Raw genomic sequence first — 21,215 nt, forward strand, 5'->3', positions numbered from 1 at the left:
TCCGTTCCATCCTTTGTTCTGTGCTCGGTCCTGGCAGTGTCTTATGTTCAAGCTTTTCGTGCGGTAGCTATCCCACAGTCTGGTTTGCTAGCCCAAGTTAGATCGTTCTGGTTGCCCGTGGGGCGTTCCTGCCCGATTCTTACAAAGCACTGCAGCCCGCGCCTCCCACGCGTCCCTGCCCTGCCCCCACTTCCCAATGGCGGATGCAGGCGTCTGTGCTGCTTTTCCGCTGGGGGAATTACTGTTGGGCTTGTAATCTGTTGGTTTTAATTATTTATTTATTTTTCCCTTCCTGTTATGTTGCCCTCTGTGTTTCCAAGGCTTGCCACAGACTCGGCAGGGAGAGTGTTTCCTGGTGTATGGAAACCTCTCTTCTTAAAATTCCCTTCCCAGGACGGGCTTCCCTTCCTGGGAAGGAGCTCCCTCCCCACCTCCTTTGTCTCCTTTCTCATCTTTTATATTTTTTCCTACCTGTTTTTGAAGACAATGGTCTGCTTTTGTGGTTGCCTGATGTCCTCTGCCAGCCTACAGAAGTTGTTTTGTGGAGTTTGCTCAGCATTGAAATGTTCTTTTGAGGAATTTGTGAGGGAAAAAGTGGTCTTCCCGTCCTATTCCTCCACCATCTTTTTGAGTAGGCACTCCAGTACTCTTGCCTGCAAAATCCCATGGACAGAGGAGCCTGGTAGGCTGCAGTCCATGGGTCGCAAAGGGTCGGACATGACTGAGCGACTTCACTTTCACTTTTCACTTTCATGCATTGGAAAAGGAAATGGCAACCCACTCCAGTATTCTTGCCTGGAAAATCCCAGGGATGAGGGAGCCTGGTGGGCTGCCGTCTATGGGGTCACACAGAGTGGGACACAACTGAAGCGACTTAGCTGCAGCAGCAGCAGCATATAACAGAATTTTCTTCTTTTTCAAGGCTGAATAATATTCCATCATAGGTCATTTCAGTTCAGTTGCTCAGTCGTGTCCAACTCTTTGTGACCCCATAGGCTGCAGCATGCCAGGCTTCCCTGTCCATCACCAACTTCTGGAGCTTGCTCTAACTCATGTCCAGAAAGTCAGTGATGTCATTCAACCATCTCATCTTCCATCATCTCCTCTTCCTGCCTTCAATCTTTCCCAGAATCAGGGTCTTTTCAAATGAATCAGCTCTTCACATCAGGTGGCCAAAGTACTGGGGTTTCAGCTTCAGCATCAGTCCTTCCAACGAATATTCAAGACTGATTTCCTTTAGGATTGACTGGTTTGATCTCCTTGCAGTCCAAGGGACTCTCAAGAATCTTCTCCAACACACAGTTCAAAAGCATCAGTTCTTCGGCACTCAGCTTTCTTTATAGTCCAACTCTCACATCCATACATGACTACTGGAAAAACCATAGCTTTGATTAGATGGATCTTTGTTGGCAAAGTAATGTCTCTGCTTTTTAATATGCTGTCTAGGTTGGTCAGAGCTTTTCTTTCAAGGAGCAAGCATCTTTTAATTTCATGGCTGTTGTTGCCATCTGCAGTGATTTTGGAGGCCAAGAAAATAAAATCTGTCATTGTTTCATCACCTATTTGCCATGAAGTGATGGGATCAGATGCCATGATCTTAGTCTTTTGAATGCTGGGTTTTAAGCCAGCTTTTTTATTCTCCTCTTTCACTTTCATCAAGAGGCTCTTTAGTTCCTCTTTGCTTTCTGCCATAAGGGTGGTGTCATCTGCATATCTGAGATTATTAATATTTCTCCTGGCAATCTTGATTCCAGCCTGGCATTTTGCATGATTCATTCTGCATGGAAGCTAAATAAGCCTGGTTTCAATGTACAGCCTTGATGTACTCCTTTCCCAATTTGGAACCAATCTATTGTTCCATGTACTGTTCTAACTAATGCTTCTTGACTGAATACAGATTTCTCTGGAGGCAGGTAAAGTGGCCTGGTATTCCCATCTCTTGAAGAATTTTCCACAGTTTGCTGTGGTCCACACAGTCAAAGGTTTTGACATAGTCAATAAAGCAAAAGTAGATGTTTTTGTGGAACTCTCTTGCTTTTCAGTGATACAATGGATGTTGGCAATTTGGTCTCTGGTTCCTCTGCCTTTTCTAAATCCAGCTTGAACTTCTGGAAGTTCATGGTTCACGTATTGCTGAAGCCTGGCTTGGAGAATTTTGAGCATTACTTTGCTAGTGTGTGAGATGGGTGCAATTGTGCAGGAGTTTGAGCATTCTTTGGCATTGTCTTTCTTTGGGATTGGAATGAAAACTGACCTTTTCCTGTCCTGTGGCCCCTGCTGCATTTTCCAAATTTGCTGGCATATTGAGTACAGCACTTTCAGAGCATCATCTTTCAGGATTTGAAATAACTCAACTGGAATTCCATCACCTCCACTAGCTTTGTTAGTAGTGATGCTTCCTAAGGCCCACTTGACTTCACATTCCAGGATGTCTGGCTCTAGGTAAGTGATTACACCATTGTGCTTATATGGGTCAAGATCTTTTTTGTATAGTTTTTTTCTGTGTATTCTTGCCATCTTTTCTTAATATCTTCTGCTTCTTTTATGTCCATACCATTTCTGTCCTTTATTGAGCCCATCTTTGCATGAAATGTTTCCTTGGTGTCTCTAATTTTCTTGAAGAGATCTCTAGTCTTTCCCTTTCTATTGTTTTCCTCTGTTTCTTTCCATTGATCACTTAGGAAGGGTTGTTTTTTTTTCTCTCTCTCTCCTTGCTGGTCTTTGGAACTTTGCATTCAGATGGGTGTATCTCTCCTTTTCTCCTTTGCCTTTCACTTCTCTTTTTTTCTCAGCTATTCATAAGGCCTCCTCAGACAACCATTTTGCCCTTTTGCATTTCTTTTTCTTAGGGATGGTATTAGGCCACCATCTCCTGTACAATATCATGAACCTCCATCCATAGTTCTCTAGGCACTCTGTCTATCAGATCTAATCCCTTGAATCTATTTGTCACTTCCACTGTATAATTGTAAGGGATTTGATTTAGGTCATACACTAATGGTCTAGTGGTTTCCCTATGTTCTTCAATTTAAGTCTGAATTTTGCAATAAGAATTTCATGATCCGAGCCACAGTCAGCTCCTGGTCTTGCTTTTGCTGACTCTGTAGAACTTCTCCATCTTTGACTGCAAAGAATATAATTAATCTGATTGAGATATTGATCATCTGGTAATGTCCATGTTTAGAGTTGTCTCTTGTGTTGTTGGAAGAGGATTTTTGTTATTATCAGTCCATTCTCTTGGCAAAACTCTGTGAGCTTTTGCCCTGCTTCATTTTGTACTCTGAGGCCAAATTTGCCTGTTATTCCAGGTATCTCTTGACTTCCTACTTTTACATTCCAGTCTCTTATGATGAAAAGGATATCTTTTTTTGGTGTTAGTTCTAGAAGGTCGTGTAGGTTATCATAGAACCATTCAACTTCAGCCTGTTTGGCACGGGGGTGTATACACACAAACACATACCACAGTTGGTTTATCCATTTATCTATCAAAGAACATTTAGGTTGCCTCATCTCTTGGCTATTGTGAATAATGCTACAATGAATATGTGTGTGCAGATATTTCATTGAGATCTTGTTTTGAATTCTTTGTATATTCCAAAAAATGTAACTATTGGATTTTATGGCAATTATTTGTAATATTTTGAGAAACCTCCATCCTGTTTTCCATTGCAAGTGCACCATTTTATATTTCTGCCAGTAGTTCACAAGGATTTCAATTGCCTTACATCTTCACCAAAATTTGTTATTTTCTCTGTTTTTGGATGTGGCCATCCTGACAGGTGTGAGGTGGCATCTTGTGGTTTTGATACGTATTTCCCTGATGATTAGTGAATTTGATTATTTTTTTCATTTGCTTTTTGTCCCTTTGTATATTTTTTTGAAGAAATATCTGTTCAAGTCATTCATATTTTTTAATATGGTTGTTTAGTTGTTGTTGAGTTTTAGAAGTTCTTTATATATTCTGAATATTAGCCTTTTATAAATTTTATGGTTTATAAATATTTTCTCCCATTTCATTAATTGTCTTTTCATTCTGTTGATTGTTCCCTTTGCTGTGGAAACATTTTTAAGTGTGATGTAGTCTACTTGGTTTATTTTTGCTTGTCCAGGTGCTTTGATGTCATGTCTGAGAAATCATCACCAAATCCAATGTCACGAATAATTTGGCCTTTGTTTTCTTCTAAACATCCGCTGGATCATGGAAAAAGCAAGAGCGTTCCAAAAAAACATCTATTTCTGCTTTATTGACTATGCCAAAGCCTTTGACTGTGTGGATCACAATCAACTGTGGAAAACTCTGAAATAGATGGGAATACCAGACCACCTGACCTGCCTCTTGAGAAATCTGTATGCAGATCAGGAAGCACCAGTTAGAACTGGATATGGAACAACAGACTGGTTTCAAATAGGAAAAGGAGTATGTCAAGGCTGTATATTGTCACCCTGCTTATTTAAATTCTATGCAGAGTACATCATGAGAAATGCTGGACTGGAAGAAACACAAGCCTGAATCAAGATTGCTGGGAGAAATATCAATAACCTCAGATATGCAGATGACACCACCCTTATGGCAGAAAGTGAAGAGAAACTAAAGAGCCTCTTGAAGAAAGTGAAAGTGGAAAGTGAAAAAGTTGGCTTCAAGCTCAACATTCAGAACACTAAGATCATGGCATCTGGTCCCATCACTTCCTGGGAAATAGATGGGGAAACAGTGTCAGACTTTATCTTTTTGGGCTCCAAAATCACTGCAGATGGTGATTGCAGCCATAAAATTAAAAGACGCTTACTCCTTGGAAGAAAAGTTATGACCAACCTAGATAGCATATTCAAAAGCAGAGACATTACTTTGCCGACTAAGGTCTGTGTAGTCAAGGCTATGGTTTTTCCTGTGGTCATGTATGGATGTGAGAGTTGGACTGTGAAGAAGGCTGAGCACTGAAGAATTGATGCTTTTGAACTGTAGTGTTGGAGAAGACTCTTGAGAGTGCCTTGGTCTGCAAAGAGATCCAATCAATCCATTCTGAAGGAGATCAGCCCTGGGATTTCTTTGGAAGGAATGATGCTAAAGCTGAAGCTCCAGTACTTTGGCTGCCTCATGCAAAGAGTTGACTCATTGGAAAAGACTCTAGTGCTGGGAGGGATTGGGGGCAGGAGGAGAAGGGGATGACAGAGGATGAGATGGCTGGATGGCATCACTGACTCGATGGACGTGAGTCTGAGTGAACTCCGGAGTTGGTGATGGACAGGGAGGCCTGGCATGCTGCAATTGATGGGGTCGCAAAGAGTCGGACACGACTGAGAAACTGAACTGAACTGAACTGATGAGTTTTACAATGTCAGGTCTTGTGTTTAGATATTCAATCCATTTTCATTTAATTTTTGGTTATGGTATAAGGTAAGGATCCAGATTCATTTTTTTTGCATGTGGACTTCCAGTTTATCCAACACCATTTCTTTTGAAGAGACTGTATTTTTTTGCCCAATGCCCTTAGAAAAGATCATTTGACCATATATGAGAGTTTATTTCTGGGTCATCTGTTGTTTTTCATTTGTCTCTATGTCTGTCTTTATGCCAGTACCATACTCTTGATTACTGTAACTTCCTAATATATTTTAAAATCAGGACATATGAGTCCTCCAGCTTACAAGAATAAGTGTTTTTCTTGCTCAGGATTATTTTGGCTACTCAGAATCTTTTGCAGTTTCATCTGGATTTTAGGATTTTTGTTTATTTCTACAAAAATGCATTTGGGGTTTTGATAGAGATTATATTGAATTTGCATATAACTCTTGATTAGTATGAGTATTGTCTTCCAATTCATGAGCACAGAATATCTTTTAATTTATTCACGTCTTCTTTATTAATTTCAGGAATGCTTTGTCGTTTTCAGTGTACAAGTAATTTACCTCTTTGGTTAAGTTTCTTCCTATGTATTTTATTCTTTTCAATACTGTTGTAAATGGAATTATGTCATATCTTGTTTTAAGCTTAATTTCTATGCATGTGTCTGGTATAGAAAAGTATATCTGGTGTTTTCCTTTCTGGCTTACTTCACTCTGTATTATAGGCTCCAGTTTCATCCACCTCATTAGAACTGATTCAAATGTATTCTTTTTAATGGCTGAGTAATACTCCATTGTGTATACGTACCACAGCTTTCTTATCCATTCATCTGCTGATGGACATCTAGGTTGTTTCCATGTCCTGGCTATTATAAACAGTGCTGCAATGAACATTGGAGTACACGTGTCTCTTTCAATTGGTGTGTATGCCCAGCAGTGGGATTGCTGGGTCATAAGGCAGTTCTATTTCCAGATTTTTAAGGAATCTCCATACTGTTCTCCATAGTAGCTGTACTAGTTTGCATTCCCACCAACAGTGTAAGAGGGTTCCCTTTTCTCCACACCCTCTCCAGCATTTATTGCTTGTAGATTTTGGATCTCAGCCATTCTGACTGGCATGAAATGGTACCTCATTGTGGTTTTGATTTGCATTTCTCTGATAATGAGTGATGTTGAGCATCTTTTCGTGTGTTTGTTAGCCATCTTTATGTCTTCTTTGGAGAAATGTCTGTTTAGTTCTTTGGCCCGCTTTTTGATTGGATCATTTATTTTTCTGGAATTGAGCTGCAGGAGTTGCTTGTATATTTTTGAGATGAGTTGTTTGTCAGTTGCTTCATTTGCTATTATTTTCTCCCATCCTGAAGGCTGTCTTTCATCTTGCTTATAGTTTCCTTTGTTATGCAGAAGCTTTGATTTTAATTAGATCACATTTATTTTTGCTTTTATTTCCAATATTCTGGGAGGTGGGTCATAGAGGATCCTGCTGTGATTTATGTCGGAGAGTGTTTTGCCTATGTTCTCCTCTAGGAGTTTTATAGTTTTGGGTCTTATGTTTAGATCTTTAATCCATTTTGAGTTTATACAGTATACTAATGCATATATATATGGAATTTAGAAAGATGGTGATGATAATCCTGTATGCGAGACAGCAAAAGAGACACAGATGTATAGAACAGCATTTTGGACTCTGTGAGAAAGGGAGATGATGGGATGATTTTGGAGAATGGCATTGAAACATGTATAATATCATATAAGAAATGAATCGCCAGTCCAGGTTTGATGCAGGATACAGGATGCTTGGGGCTGGTGCACTGGGATGACCCAGAGGGATGATACGGGGAAGGAGGTGGGAGGGGGGTTCAGGATGGGGAACACATGTACACCCATGGCAGATTCATATTGATGAATGGCAAAACCAATACAATATTGTAATTAGCCTGCTATTAAAATAAATGAGATTAAATTTTAAAAATAAATGAAAATAGAATAAATTTTTAAAAAGAAGAAAAGTATATCTGATATTTCCTTGAATTCTCATTTTTTTTTTGACTGATAATACTGCATAAACCAACTGTAACATTTAGATGCAAGTATTTTAGTTTGGGGAAGGTGGTAATGCAATTCCATGCTATTTATTATCTCTTTATATTCAAAACTATTATAAGTTATGTGAATTTGCTTTGTTTTATGAGTTAAAGACTTCGAATTACCTGAATTGCCTTCTGTGCTTGCCTTGCTGTTTCCTAATATACTGAACTTGGCAATCTTTGTTTTTTCACTTAGAGTACTACAAAGACGGATTCCTGCTTGTGCAGCATGCCTTAGATAAGGCCATCATTGTGTACCATAACGGCAGAGCTGCGGAAATGTTATTTGAAAATGTCACCATTTTTGTTGGCAGATTTCCATACCCTGCTTATTATAAAGATCAATTTTTTTTAAGTTTTTTATCTCTCTTCCCTTTAGCAGTTTTACTTATATTTTCTCTAAGTGAACTTACTCTTATCAGGACCATTGTTATGGAAAAGGAAACCAGATTAAAGGTAAATTCACTTTCTTTGTTTCATTTTGGGCCTGTGGAACAGATTTATGCATAGATTTGGACTATGTCTATACATTTGTTACTAATGAATGATTATAACACTATAGCAATATACAAATATAGATTGGGCATAGAATATATATACTATGTCATTTGTCATTTGCTGGTGTTTTTCTTTTATCTAAATTCTTGATCTGGCTTGAAATTTTAATGAAATTTGAATAGAATACTATGAAGAGAAATCATATATTAAATGTCCTGAATCTTCTTTGGAATAAAATGAACAAAAAAAGAAATAATCATACAAGCTTATAAATTATGACCCTAATATATACTTCAATTCCAAGATTTGAGGATCTTTTTAATATCAAGTCAAATCAAGATCATATTATAAAGAGCAGTGGCTCTAAAGTCAGAGAGAAAGCCATTAATTTATCCATCTATCCATTAATTTGCAACCCTGTACTGTAGCCCACCATGCTGCTCTGCCCATGGGATTCTCCAGGCAAGAACACTGGAGTGGGTTGCCATTTCCTTCTCCAATGCATTAAAGTGAAAAGTGAAAGTGAAGTTGCTCAGTCATGTCCGACTCCTAGTGACCCCATGGACTGCAGCCTACCAGGCTCCTCCATCCATGGGATTTTCCAGGCAAGAGTACTGGAGTGGGGTGCCATTGCCTTCTCCAGGGTTGCCATGTATCACCCTCTAAATCACCCAGGTTGAAACCTGAGTCTTATCAGTGTAGTATAGTATATGTAGCGCCTGAGTACTGCCATTTCCTACCCCTATAACTTTTGGGCAACTTTCTTAACTTCTCTGGGCCTCATTTGTAAAATGGAGGTAAAAATACTCTTACCACATAGAGTTGTGTGATAATTAAAGAGATCTTAATTGTTAGCACATAGGAAATATTATGTAGCTATCAATGGTTAGTTATCTTTCCATTCCCTTTGTCCCCTGTGTGCAGCGTGTGTCAACCAGCATACATTCTGTTCCTTTCTCTCCATGTTTGGAAATGTCATTTTCTACTGCAAGCTCTTGTTAATTTTTCATCATCTAGCCATTTCCCTGACTACCACATATTTTTCTCTTTTTTCCTCCTTAGTGAATAATCTCCTTGAAATCTATTTTCAACTTTAAACTTCAGCTTGCTAATTTTCTCTCTGTGTCTCCAGGACCTGTTACACAAATGTTGATCATGTAGTTTAAATTATTTGTTATTTGATTTTTCATTTAAAAACTTGAATTAAAATAAATACATACCAATGTGTACAGATTTTTGAAACATGAACTCACAACTACTGTTCCAGCCAAGAAATAGAATATTGCCTGTAATCTGGACACCCCTTTGCATCCCATCTAAATAACTACATCTCTCTTCTCTAAAAATAGTTACTATTTAAATTCTAAAATTGTATATTAGTGTTGCCTGGTTTAAAAACTTTATTTAAATAGAACCATATAATAGCCATTCTTTTGTTTCGGTGGGAGCTATTGACGTTTTCTGTATAGATGCAATGCGGCCATTTTCATTGTTGTGCGTTACACTTTATGACTATACCACAGTTTGTCACTATTGCTGATGAATATTTAGTTGTTCAAGTATTGGCCTATTAGAGTAAACCAATGTGAATATTTTTTTTAATGAAGCTGTAGGTTTATTCAATAAGAGTTGAGAGGCCCCCAATATAATGTTAAATGAAAAAAAGCATATCCTGAAACAATGCAGATATCCCATTTTTGCAAAAAGCATGTGTATCAGAGAAAAAAAACAGATATATGCTAATATATTAGCAATAGTTTTTCTCTCAGTGAAATATTCCCTTTTATACTTTTTTATTTTAAATTTATTTATTTTTTATTGAAGGATATATTTTGGTGAAGATGTGCACATTTTTCTGCTGGAAAGATTAAGATTGGTAGAGTATAAAATATACATATTTTCAACCTTGTTAAATAAAGTGAATTTTTTTTCTAAAAAATTCATTTGTGCCAATTCATTCTCTTATCAGTAATGTAAAAGAGTTTTACTCTTGTTCCATAAGTATGCCAACAATTGGTGGTATTAGCCTTTTAAACTTTCAACCATTCTGAAAAGGGTATAGTGGTAAACTCATTGTGGTTTTAATTTAATTTTAATTTAAATTTTAATTGAATTTAATTTTCCTTGTCAACTAATGATGTTGAACACTTTTTCACATGCTTTTTGGCTACATGGATATTCTCTTTTGTGAACTGAACCCACTTTTCTGTTGGGTTGTGTCTTTTCTCATTGATTTTCATTGATTCTTTATATATTTTGGATACAAGCTCTTTATGTGATGTATGTATTGCAAGTGTGTTCTCCCAACCTGTAACTTGCTTTAATGGTGTCTTTTACTTGTAAAAGTTCTGAAATTTAAAGTAATAAAGTCTTTTCCTTTATGATTCCTGCTTTCTGTGGCCAGTTTTTGCTGGCTGAGTTTCCCTACATTCTCTTCCTTATTGTTCTTTAGACCTTCTTTTTTTCTAATCTTTGCACATAAGCCTCTAAATTTAAGTCAAATCAACTTTTGTTACAACCTATAAGTTGAAATACAATGTTTTCTTTATCATATATTTCATAATAGTTTCTAATTTCTTTGTTAATTTTTTCTTTGACCCATAGGACATTTATAAAATTTCAAGGACCATTATAAGTTTAAAATAGTGTTACAAGTTGCTTTTTAAGGATCAAAAGCTAGCAGTTTGTTAAGATCCTGATGTGTCTTCGTAATAGCAATGGAAGTCATCACTATTAGTTGATGTGGTTGAAATAAAGAAATCTTCACAGATATCAATGAAAGGTATAGGTAATCTTTCCCTAAAGAGGACATTCAATTAACATACATCCACATTTACTAAATCATTAACCTCTGGTTTGGAAGCCAAAGAAAATACAATTCTCAGACCATTCTATGAAAAGAATGAAAATGTTCCTTGAATGTTTGTAATCTGTATTTTGATCAAGGATCATTCAGCAGATTTTGAAGCTCACAATTGTGAACTTAATAGAACAGAATGGTTTTTAATGTGTTTAAAAAACACAATAACATACTAGGTGCCAGTCTTTTATTTCAGATTTTTAAAATTTTATTGAAACATGCTTTATGGGCTAGAATATAGCCAATTTTAACAAATGTTATGTTATCACATGTGCACTGAAAAACAATTTGTGCTGAGCATTAAAAGGGTGCAGTTTTCTGTACATATTACATCAATATTGTTATTCACATTGTTCATGTTCGTTTTATCTATTAGTTGTTATCAGTTATTGTGAGAAGTATAGTAAATATCTACCTTTATGTTTATTATTATTATTTTTTACTTTATAATATTGTATTGGTTTTGCCATACATCAGCATGAATCCACCATGGGTGTACATGTGTTCCCCATTATTTTTAAATATTTATTTATTTTTAATTGATTGATGATTGGTTTATAATATTGGTTCAATTTCTATTTTACATCAACATAAATTAACCATAGGTGTACATATGTCCTCTCCCTCTTGAATCTCCCTCCAACCTCCCACCCATTCCCACCCCTCTAAGTTGAGTTGTCTAATTTTTCCTTTTAATTGTCAGTTTTAGCTTTATACATGTTGATGTTACATGTAGGGGACCCAGTACATGGGATTTGCTTATTTTCACCTGTTTTGCATGACTTGACTTATTTCTTCACAGAGAGCCTGTCCACCAATGTTATCACCTTGTCTTCTATTAATAACATTGCTGGTTGTTTTAAACTCCCTTCTAAGGAACAGGGTTTGGAATGGCAAATGTTATTCCTGCATTGGGAGCTAGTTCTATTCATTTCTGGGCTCAAAGAAAGAGCTTGTGTCATGGAGTGAGGGATCTTTCATCCACAGTGGCTTCATGGATTCTTCAGGTCACCCAACTCAGAAACTCAGGGAAGTTGTCAACCAGCCAACTGAACTTTGACCATGGAGTGAAGAGATAATAAAGAGTTGACATAAATAAATTTCGTTGCCTTTCTCCCTGCAGTGGACTATCTTAAGGCCTGATGCTTCCATTTGACTTAGTGGAATAATAGCATTTGAATACATTTCTTTTTATCAGCCTGTGGCCAGTATGCTAAACACATTACATTCAATTTTTTTTTTCTCTCCTTCACATCTTAATTCTCTCATTCTTGCTATTCTATGAATGAACCTCCTGATAAAGTCTTAGCATGTAAGCTTTGCTTAGGCTGTATTTTTCAGTCCTTCCAGGCTGAAGTACTTTTTTGTTAGGTGTGTGTGGATTTCTAATGATTATCTCTTCCAACTTGTTTAAAGATTTTGTTGTTGTTGTTCAGTTGCTCAGTTGTGTCTGACTCTTTGTGACCTAAATAGACCGCAATATGTCAGGCTTCCCTGTCCTTCACCATCTCCCAGAGTTTACTCAAACACATAGCCACTGAGTCGGTGATGCTATCCAACCATCTCATCCTCTGTGGTCCACTTCTCTTCATGCCTTCAATTTTTCCCAGCATCAGGGTCTTTTCCAATGAGTCAGTTTTTCCCATCAGGTGACCAGAGCATTGGAGCTTCAGCTCCAGCATTAGTCCTTTCAGTGGATATTCACAGTTGATTTCGTTTAGGATTGACTAGTTCGATCTCCTTACTGTCCAAGGAACTCTCAAGTGTCTTTTCCAACACCACAGTTCAAAGGCATCAATTTTTTGGCCCTAAGCCTTTTTTATTGTCCAGCTCTCACATCTGTACATGACTACTGGAAAAACCATAGCTTTGACTATACACAACTTTGTCAGCAGAGTAATGTCTCTTCTTTTTAATATGCTATCCAGGTTTGTCATAGCTTTTTTTCCCAAGGAGTAAGTGCCTTTTAATTTTATGTCTGCAGTCACTGTCCACAGTGATTTTGGAGTCCAAGAGAAAAAAGTCGGTCACTGTTCCATTGTTTCCCCATCTGTTTGCTATGAAGTGATGGGACAGGATGTCATGATCTTCATTTTGAATGTTGAGTTTTAAGCAAGCTTTTTCACTCTCTTCTTTCACTTTCATCATGAAGCTCTTTATTCCCTCTTTGCTTTCTGCCATAAGGGTGGTGTTATCTGCATATCTGAAGTTACTGATATTTCTCCCCACAATCTTGATTCCAGCTTGTGCTTTATCCAGCCTGGCTATTCTCATAATATACTCTGCATATAAGTTAAATAAGCTGGGTGACAATACTTTCCCAATTTGGAACCAGTCCGTTGTTGCTTGTCTGATTCCAATGATTGTTTCTTGACCTGCATAGAGGTTTCTCAGGAAGCAGGTCAGGTGGTCTGGTAAAATTTAAGAATTTTCCACAGTTTGTTGTGATCGACACAGTCAAGGACTTTAGTGTAGTAGATGTTCTTCTGGAATTCTCTTCCTTTTCCTATGATCCAATGGATGCTTGCAGTTTGATCTCTGGTTCCTCTGCCTTTTTAAATCCAGCTTGTACATCTGGATATTCTGGGCTCACATACTGTTGAAGTAACTGGAAGGATTTTGAACAATACTTTGCTACCATGTGAAATGAGTGCAGTTGTGCAGTAATTTGAACATTCTTTGACATTTCCCTTATTTGGTATTGAAATAAAAAATGACCTTTTCCAGTCCTGTGGGCACTGCTGAATTTTCCAAATTTGCTGGCATATTGAGCAGCACTTTAATAGCATCATCTTTTAGGATTTGAAATAGCTCAGGTGGAATTTCATCACCTCCACTAGCTTTGTTTATAGTGATGCTTCCTAAGGCCCACTTGACTTCACACTCCAGGATGTTTGGTTCTAGGTGAGTGATCACACCATCATTGTTATCTGGGTCATTAAGATCTCTCTTATATAGTTATTCTATATATTCTTACCACCTATTCTTATTATCTTCTGCTTCTCTTAGGCCCATACAGTTTCTGTCCTTTATAGTGCATCTCTTTGCATGAAATGTTCCCTTGGTGTCTCTAATTTTCTTTAAGAGCTCTCTAGTCTTTCCCATTCTATTGTTTTCCTCTATTTCTTTTAAACGTTCACTTAAAAAGGACTTCCCTGGTGGCTCAGACGGTAAAGCGTCTGTCTACCTGGGTTCGATCCTTGGGTTGGGAAGATTCCCTGGAGAAGGAAATGGCAACCTACTCCAGTACTCTTGCCTTGAAAATCCCATGGATGGAGGACCTTGGTGCAGGCTACTATCCATAGGCTCGCAAAGAGTCGAGCATGACTTAGCGACTTCACTTTCACTTTGGGGCTTCCCTGGTGGTGCAGAGGTTAAAGTGTCTGCCTACAATGTGGGAGACCTGGGTTCAATCCCTGGGTCAGGAAGATCCCCTGGAGAAGGAAATGGCAACCCACTCCAGTATTCTTGCCTGGGGAATCCCATGGACGGAGGAGCTTGGTGGGCTACAGTCGACGGGTTGCAAAGAGTAGGACACGACTGAGCTACTTCACTTTCACTTAAAAAGGCATTCTTATCTCTCCTTGCTATTCTTTGGAACTCTTCATTCAGGTGGTTATATCTTTCTTTTTCTCCTTGGTCTTTCACTTCTTTTTTCAGCTCTTTGTAAGGCCTCCTTGGACAACCATTTTACCTTTTTACATTTGCTTTTCTTGGGGATGATTTTGATCACTGCATCTTGTACAATGTTATGAACCTCCATCCCTAGTTCTTCAGGCACTCTATCAGATCTAATCCCTTGAATCGATTTGTTACTTTCACTGTATAATCACAAGAAATTTGATTTAGGTCATACCTGAAAGGCCTGGTGGTTTTCTCTATGTTCTTCAATTTAAGTCTGCATTTTGCAATAAGGAGTTTATGATCTGGCAAACAAGTCAGCTCTTGGTCTTGTTTTTGCTAACTGTAGAGATCTTCATCTTCAGCTACAAAAAATACAATCAATCTGATTTCAGTATTGACCATCTGGTGATGTCCATGTAGAGTCATCTCTTGTGTTGTTGGAAGAGAGTGTTTGCTATGACCAGTGCATTCTCTTGGGAAATGTTAGCCTTTGCCTTGCTTCATTTTGTACTCTAAGGCCAAGCCTGCCTGTTACTCCAGGTATCTCTTGATGGCCTACTTTTGCATTCCAGTCCCCTATAATTAAAAGGACATCTTTTTCAGTGTTAGCTCTAGAAGTTCTTGTACGTCTTCATAGAACCATTCAACTTCAACTTCTTCATCATTAGTGGTTGGGTCATAGACTTGGCTTATTGTGATACTGAGTGGTTTGCCATGGAAATGAACAGAGATCATTCTGTTGTTTTTGAGATTACACAAAAGTAATCATTTTGATTACTATTTATTCAATTTAACTTTGTTTTCTTATTAGTTGTAATTCTCTGGTAATAAGTTGTGTAATTTTCACAGTTGGTTTAGGTTTATATTATTCACATTTGCCATTTTGTCATATATTTTGCTTCCTCACAATATATTGCTATGATTTTTGGTTAAAAAAAACCAATTACATTTCTAAAGATATTTGAATAACAAGGTAGAAGATTTTAAGATTTAAAGAGTAAGGAAAAAGGTTTTATACTTTCTTCAAAATTGGGAAAGGAGTATGTCAAGGCTGTATGTTGTCATCCTGCTTATGTAACTTATATGCAGAGTACATCATGCGAAATACTGGGCTGGATTAATCACAAGCAGGAATCAAGATTGCCAGAAGAAATATCAACAACCTCAAATATGCAGATGCATTGCTTAGTCACCTCAGTCATATCCAACTCTTTGTGACCCCATGGACCATGGCCTGCCAGGCTCCTCTGTCCATGGGATTCTCCAGGCAAGAATACTGGAGTGGGTTGCCATTTCCTTCTCCATTGATAAAGTATGAAGCAAGTGAAGTGAGTGAAGTGAAATTGCTCAGTCATGTGACTCTTTGTGACCCCATGGACTGCAGCCCACCAGGCTCCTCCATCCATAGGATTTTCCAGGCAAGAGTACTGGAGTGGATTGCCATTTCCTTCTCCAGACAAATATGCAGATAATACCCCTCTAAAGGCAAAATGTGAAGAGGAACTAGAATCTCTTGTTGAGGATGATAGAGTAGAGTGAAGCAGCTGGCTTAAAACTCAACATTCACAAAACTAAGATCATGGCATCCAGTCCCATCACTCTATGGCAAATAGATGAGGAAAAAGTGGAAACCATGGCAGATTTTATTTCCTTTGACTCTAAAATCACTGCAGGTTTTTCCAGTAGTCATGTACAAATGTGAGAGTTGGACCATAAATGAGGCTGAGTACTGAAGCATTGATGCTTTCGAACTGTGATGTTGGAGAAGACTCTTGGACGATAAGGAGATCAAACCAGTCTTTCCTAAAGGAAATCAACCCTGAATATTCATTGGAAGGACTGATGCTGAAGCCGAAGCTCCAATAGTTCGGCCTCCTGATGCAAAGAGACAACTCATTTGAAAATACCCTGATACTGGGAAAGATTGAGGGCAGGAAGAGTCAGGAACAACAGAGGATGAGATGGTTGGTTGGCATCACTGACTCAATGGACATGAGTTTGAACAAACTCCAGGAAACAGTGAAGGAGAGGGAAACCTGTTGTGCTGCAGTCCATGGGGTCACAAAGAGTTGGACACAACTTAGCTACTGAACAACAAATGTCACTCTCATTTCTTGTCTTGTTTTTCCCTTGAGCAGGTCCAGATTCATCTTTATATCTTCTTATATATTCCTTCTGCCTGATGGATTTCCTTTTTTATTTTTGGTAATGCTATTCCTCTGTTGATTTATTATTTCAGTTTTTGCATGTTTGGCAAGGTCTTTATTTTGCTATCATTTTTGAAAGATACTTAAATTGTGTTAAGAATTCTAAGGCAATGATTTTGCTTGAGTACTTTAATATCTGACCTATTGTCTTGTTGCTTCAAATAAGATGGGTATTTCTGCCCATCTGTACATAATATATCCTTTTTTAATCTCCTTTTTAAGATTTCTTCTTCTTCTTTTTTCCCCTAGTTTTCAGGAATTTGACTATGGTATGCTTTGGTCTGTTTTTTTTCAAGTTTCCTGTGCTTAGATTTCCTGGAGCTTTTTGTATCTGTAGATTAGATTTTAAACTTTTTAGTGTAGATTTATAGATTTTAATATTTTTATTGCTGTTTAACAGTATTACCTGAGTTAATAGTTTCTAACAGCACACATTTTTTATTTCACACTTTTTGTGTGTTGAAGTCAAGGAAGGCTTAGCTGGGTTTTCTGCAAGATTGCAATCAAGGTATTACCCAAGGATATAGACTCACTGGGGCTTTCCAAGTGGCACAGTTGTAAGGAATATGCCTGCCAATGCAGAAGATGCAAGAGATGTGAGTTCAATCCATGGGTTGGGAAAATTCCCTGGAGAAGAAAATGGCAACCCACTCCAGTATTGTCTGGAAAATTCCATGGACAGAGGAGCTTGGTAGGTTATACAGTCCACAGGATTACAAAGAGTTGGGCACAACTGAGCACACACACATGTAAACTCACTGAACCTCAACTAGGAGAAGAATCACTTTTAAGCTTATGTAGTTGTTGGTAGAATTCAGTTCCTTATGGTTGTAGTACTGAATATTTTAGTTCCTTTTTGGCTGTGGGCCAGATACTACCCTCAACAATTTGCCTCAATAACGTTAGGTCCTTCTAAAATGGCCAACAGCATCATCAAATTTAGCAAGGGAGAGAGTCTCAGAGTGGGACAAGTGCTATAATCCTTGTAACATAATCACAGAAGTGACATTTAATCACTCTTGCCACATTCTGTTGGTTAAAACAACTTGCATGACCCATTCATACAAGGGGAGTTCACAAAGAATTGTGAACACCAAAGGGTAGAGACATTAGGCCCAACTCTGAAACTGCATGTCATACCTGGTAAGTTTTTAATTGGAGGTCAGACATTGTAAATATTATTTTGTTGAGACTTGGATTTTTCTGTATTCTATATTCCTCAGTTTTATTTTGAGACTGAGTTAAGTAATCTGGAAACAATATTGTTCTTTGGAGTATTGCTTTTAAATTTCTAATATGTAGAACAAGACCGGCATTTATTCCAGGACACCAGGCAACTCATCTGGGGGCAAGTTTGCTCCCAGAGGACATTTGGTAATGTCTAAAGATTTAATTTTCCACAGTTTATTGTGATTCACACAGTCAAAGGCTTTGGCATAGTCAGTAAAGCAGAAATAGATGTTTTTGTGGAACTCTCTTGCTTTTTCGATGATCCAGTGGATGTTGGCAATTTGATCTCTGGTTCCTCTGCCTTTTCTAAAACCAGCTTGAACATCTGGAAGTTCATGGTTCACGTATTACTGAAGCCTGGCTTGGAGAATTTTGAGCATTACTTTTCTAGCGTGTGAGATGAGTGCAATCGTGTAGTAGTTTGAGCATTCTTTGGCATTGCCTTTCTTTGGGATTGGAATGAAAACTGACCTTTTCCAGTCCTGTGGCCACTGTTGCATTTTCCAAATTTGCTGGCATATTGAGTACGGCACTTTCACAGCATCATCTTTCAGGATTTGAAATAGCACCACTGGAATTCCATCACCTCCACCAGCTTTGTTCGTAGTGATGCTTTCTAAGGTCCACTTGACTTCACATTCCAGGATGTCTGGCTCTAGATCAGTGATCACACCATCATGATTATCTGGGTCGTGAAGATCTTTTTTGTACAGTTCTTCTGTGTATTCTTGCCACCTCTTCTTAATATCTTCTGCTTCTGTTAGGTCCACACCATTTCTGTCCTTTATTGAGCCCATCTTTGCATGAAATGTTCCCTTGGTATCTCTAATTTTCTTGAAGAGATCTCTAGTCTTCCTCATTCTGTTGTTTTCCTCTATTACTTTGCATTGATCACTGAGGAAGGCTTTCTTATCTCTTCCTGCTATTCTTTGGAATTCTGCATTCATATGCTTATATCTTTCCTTTTCTCCTTTGCTTTTCACTTCTCTTCTTTTCACAGCTATTTGTAAGGCCTTCCCAGACAGCCATTTTGCTTTTTTGCATTTCTTTTCCATGGGGATGGTCTTGATCCCTGTCTCCTGTACAATGTCATGAACCTCCGTTCATACTTCATCAGGCACTCTATCTATCAGATCTAGTCCCTTAAATCTGTTTCTCACTTCCATTGTATAATCATAAGGTATTTGATTTAGTTCATACCTGAATGGTCTAGTGGTTTTCCCTACTTTCTTCAATTTAAGTCTGAATTTGGCAATAATGAGCTCATGATCTGAGCCACAGTCCGCTCCCGGTCTTGTTTTTGCTGACTGTATAGAGCTTCTCCATCTTTGGCTGCAAAGAATATAATCACTCTGATTTTGGTGTTGACCATCTGGTGATGGGAATCTGAAAGAGATGGGAATACCAAACCACGTGACCTGCCTCTTGAGAAACCTATATGCAGGTCAGGAAGCAACAGTTAGAACTGGACATGGAACAACAAACTGCTTCCAAATAGGAAAAGGAATACATCAAGGCTGTATATAGTCACCCTGCTTATTTAACTTATATGCAGAGTACATCATGAGAAATGCTGGCCTGGAGGAAGCACAAGCTGGAATCAAGATTGTCGGGAGAAATATCAATAACCTCAGATATGCAGATGACACCACCCTTATGGAAGTAAGTGAAGAGGAACTAAAATGCCTCTTGATGAAAGTGAAAGAGGAGAGTGAAAAAGTTGGCTTCAAGCTCAACATTCAAAAAATGAAGATCATGGCATCTGGTCCCATCACTTCATGGGAAATAGATGGGGAAACAGTGGAAACAGTGTCAGACTTTAGTTTTTGGGGCTCCAAAATCACTTCAGATGGTGATTGCAGCCATGAAATTAAAAGATGCTCACTCCTTGGAAAAAAAATTATGACCAACCTAGATAGCATATTGAAAAGCAGAGACATTACTTTGTCAACTAAGGTCTGTCTAGTCAAGGCTATGGTCTTTCCTGTGGTCATGTATGGATGTGAGAGTTGGACTGTGAAGAAAGCTGAGCACCGAAGAATTGATGCTTTTGAACTGTGGTGTTAGACTAAACTGAGAGTCCCTTGGACTGCAAGGAGATCCAACCAGTCCATTCTAAAGAAGATTAGCCCTGGGTGTTCTTTGGAAGGAATGATGCTAAAGCTGAAACTCCAGTACTTTGGCCACCTCATGCAAAGAGTTGACTCATTGGAAAAGACTCTGATGCTGGGAGGGATTTGGGGCAGGAGGAGAAGGGGACAACAGAGGATGAGATGGCTGGATGGCATCATGGACTCGATGGACGTGAGTTTGAGTGAACTCCAGGAGTTGGTGATGGACAGGGAGGCCTGGCGTGCTGTGATGCATGAAGTTGCAAAGAGTCGGACATGATTGAGTGACTGAACTGAACTAAAAGACATTAATACAGTGAGAACTATTGCTACTGGCACCTAGTAAGCTGAGGCCAAGGATGCTGTTAAACATTCTATAATGTACAATGAGGAATTACTCCAAAATAGAAATACCACTAAGTGAGAAGTCCCAATGTATATGAGGCACTTAGGACAATATTTTGCACTGAATATGTTTCCAGTAGTACTGAGGTTAAGAAATGCAGGTCTACAGCTAAATCTATATTAACACAAAATCCTTATAGATAGCCTACCTATGCAAAGAAGGCAATGGCACCCCACTCCAATACTCTTGCTTGGAAAATCCCATGGACGGAGGAGCCTGATAGGCTGCAGTCCATGGGGTCGCTAAGAGTCAGACATGACTGAGCGACTTTACTTTCACTTTTCACTTTCATGCATTGGAGAAGGAAATTGCAGCCCACTCCAGTGTTCTTGCCTGGAGAATCCCAGGGATAGGGGAGCCTGGTGGGCTGCCGTCTGTGGGGTCACACGGAGTCGGACACGACTGAAGTGACTTAGCAGCACCAGCAGCCTACCTATGACCTATAAATACTGTATTAACACAGTATGAACACAAAATCCTTATAGTCTACCTATGACCTATAAATTACATGGTTTTACTCTTTGGGGAAAACAAGAAATATTTCTAGGCAAATGTGAGCTCTAGATATTTTTATCTCTAATCCTTAAAATGGTTCTTTTCACTACCCTGGGACATTTCTCACACATATATGCTGGTGAATACTAAGAAGTCTATAAGAGCGCCTTCCAAAGATCTCTGGAAATCTGTCTCTGATTAACCCTGTTATTTGGCTGTGCAAACTTCAACCACTTTGTCCTCCCTGGATTCCCAGCCCTGTCTTCTCCTGTCAGGGACATTGCTGGGTTCTCACTCCAGTTAGCCGGGCAACTAGTTAGCAACTAGCTGGGTGAGCATAGGCTTATCTCAATG

General features: G+C 38.4%; 1 protein-coding gene across 1 annotated transcript in view; it reads left to right on the plus strand.

Moving 5' to 3' along the window:
* LOC102180560 (ATP-binding cassette sub-family A member 3-like) overlaps nt 1-21,215 on the plus strand; it is a 268,750-nt gene that overhangs the window by 44,377 nt on the left and 203,158 nt on the right. The window contains exon 5 of the mRNA XM_018039865.1: nt 7,627-7,886. Within this exon, the coding sequence (XP_017895354.1) occupies nt 7,627-7,886 (260 nt within the window). The remainder of the gene's footprint in view (nt 1-7,626; nt 7,887-21,215) is intronic.

This window comes from Capra hircus, chromosome 25 (genome assembly GCF_001704415.2).
Source record: "Capra hircus breed San Clemente chromosome 25, ASM170441v1, whole genome shotgun sequence".
NCBI lineage: Eukaryota > Metazoa > Chordata > Mammalia > Artiodactyla > Bovidae > Capra > Capra hircus.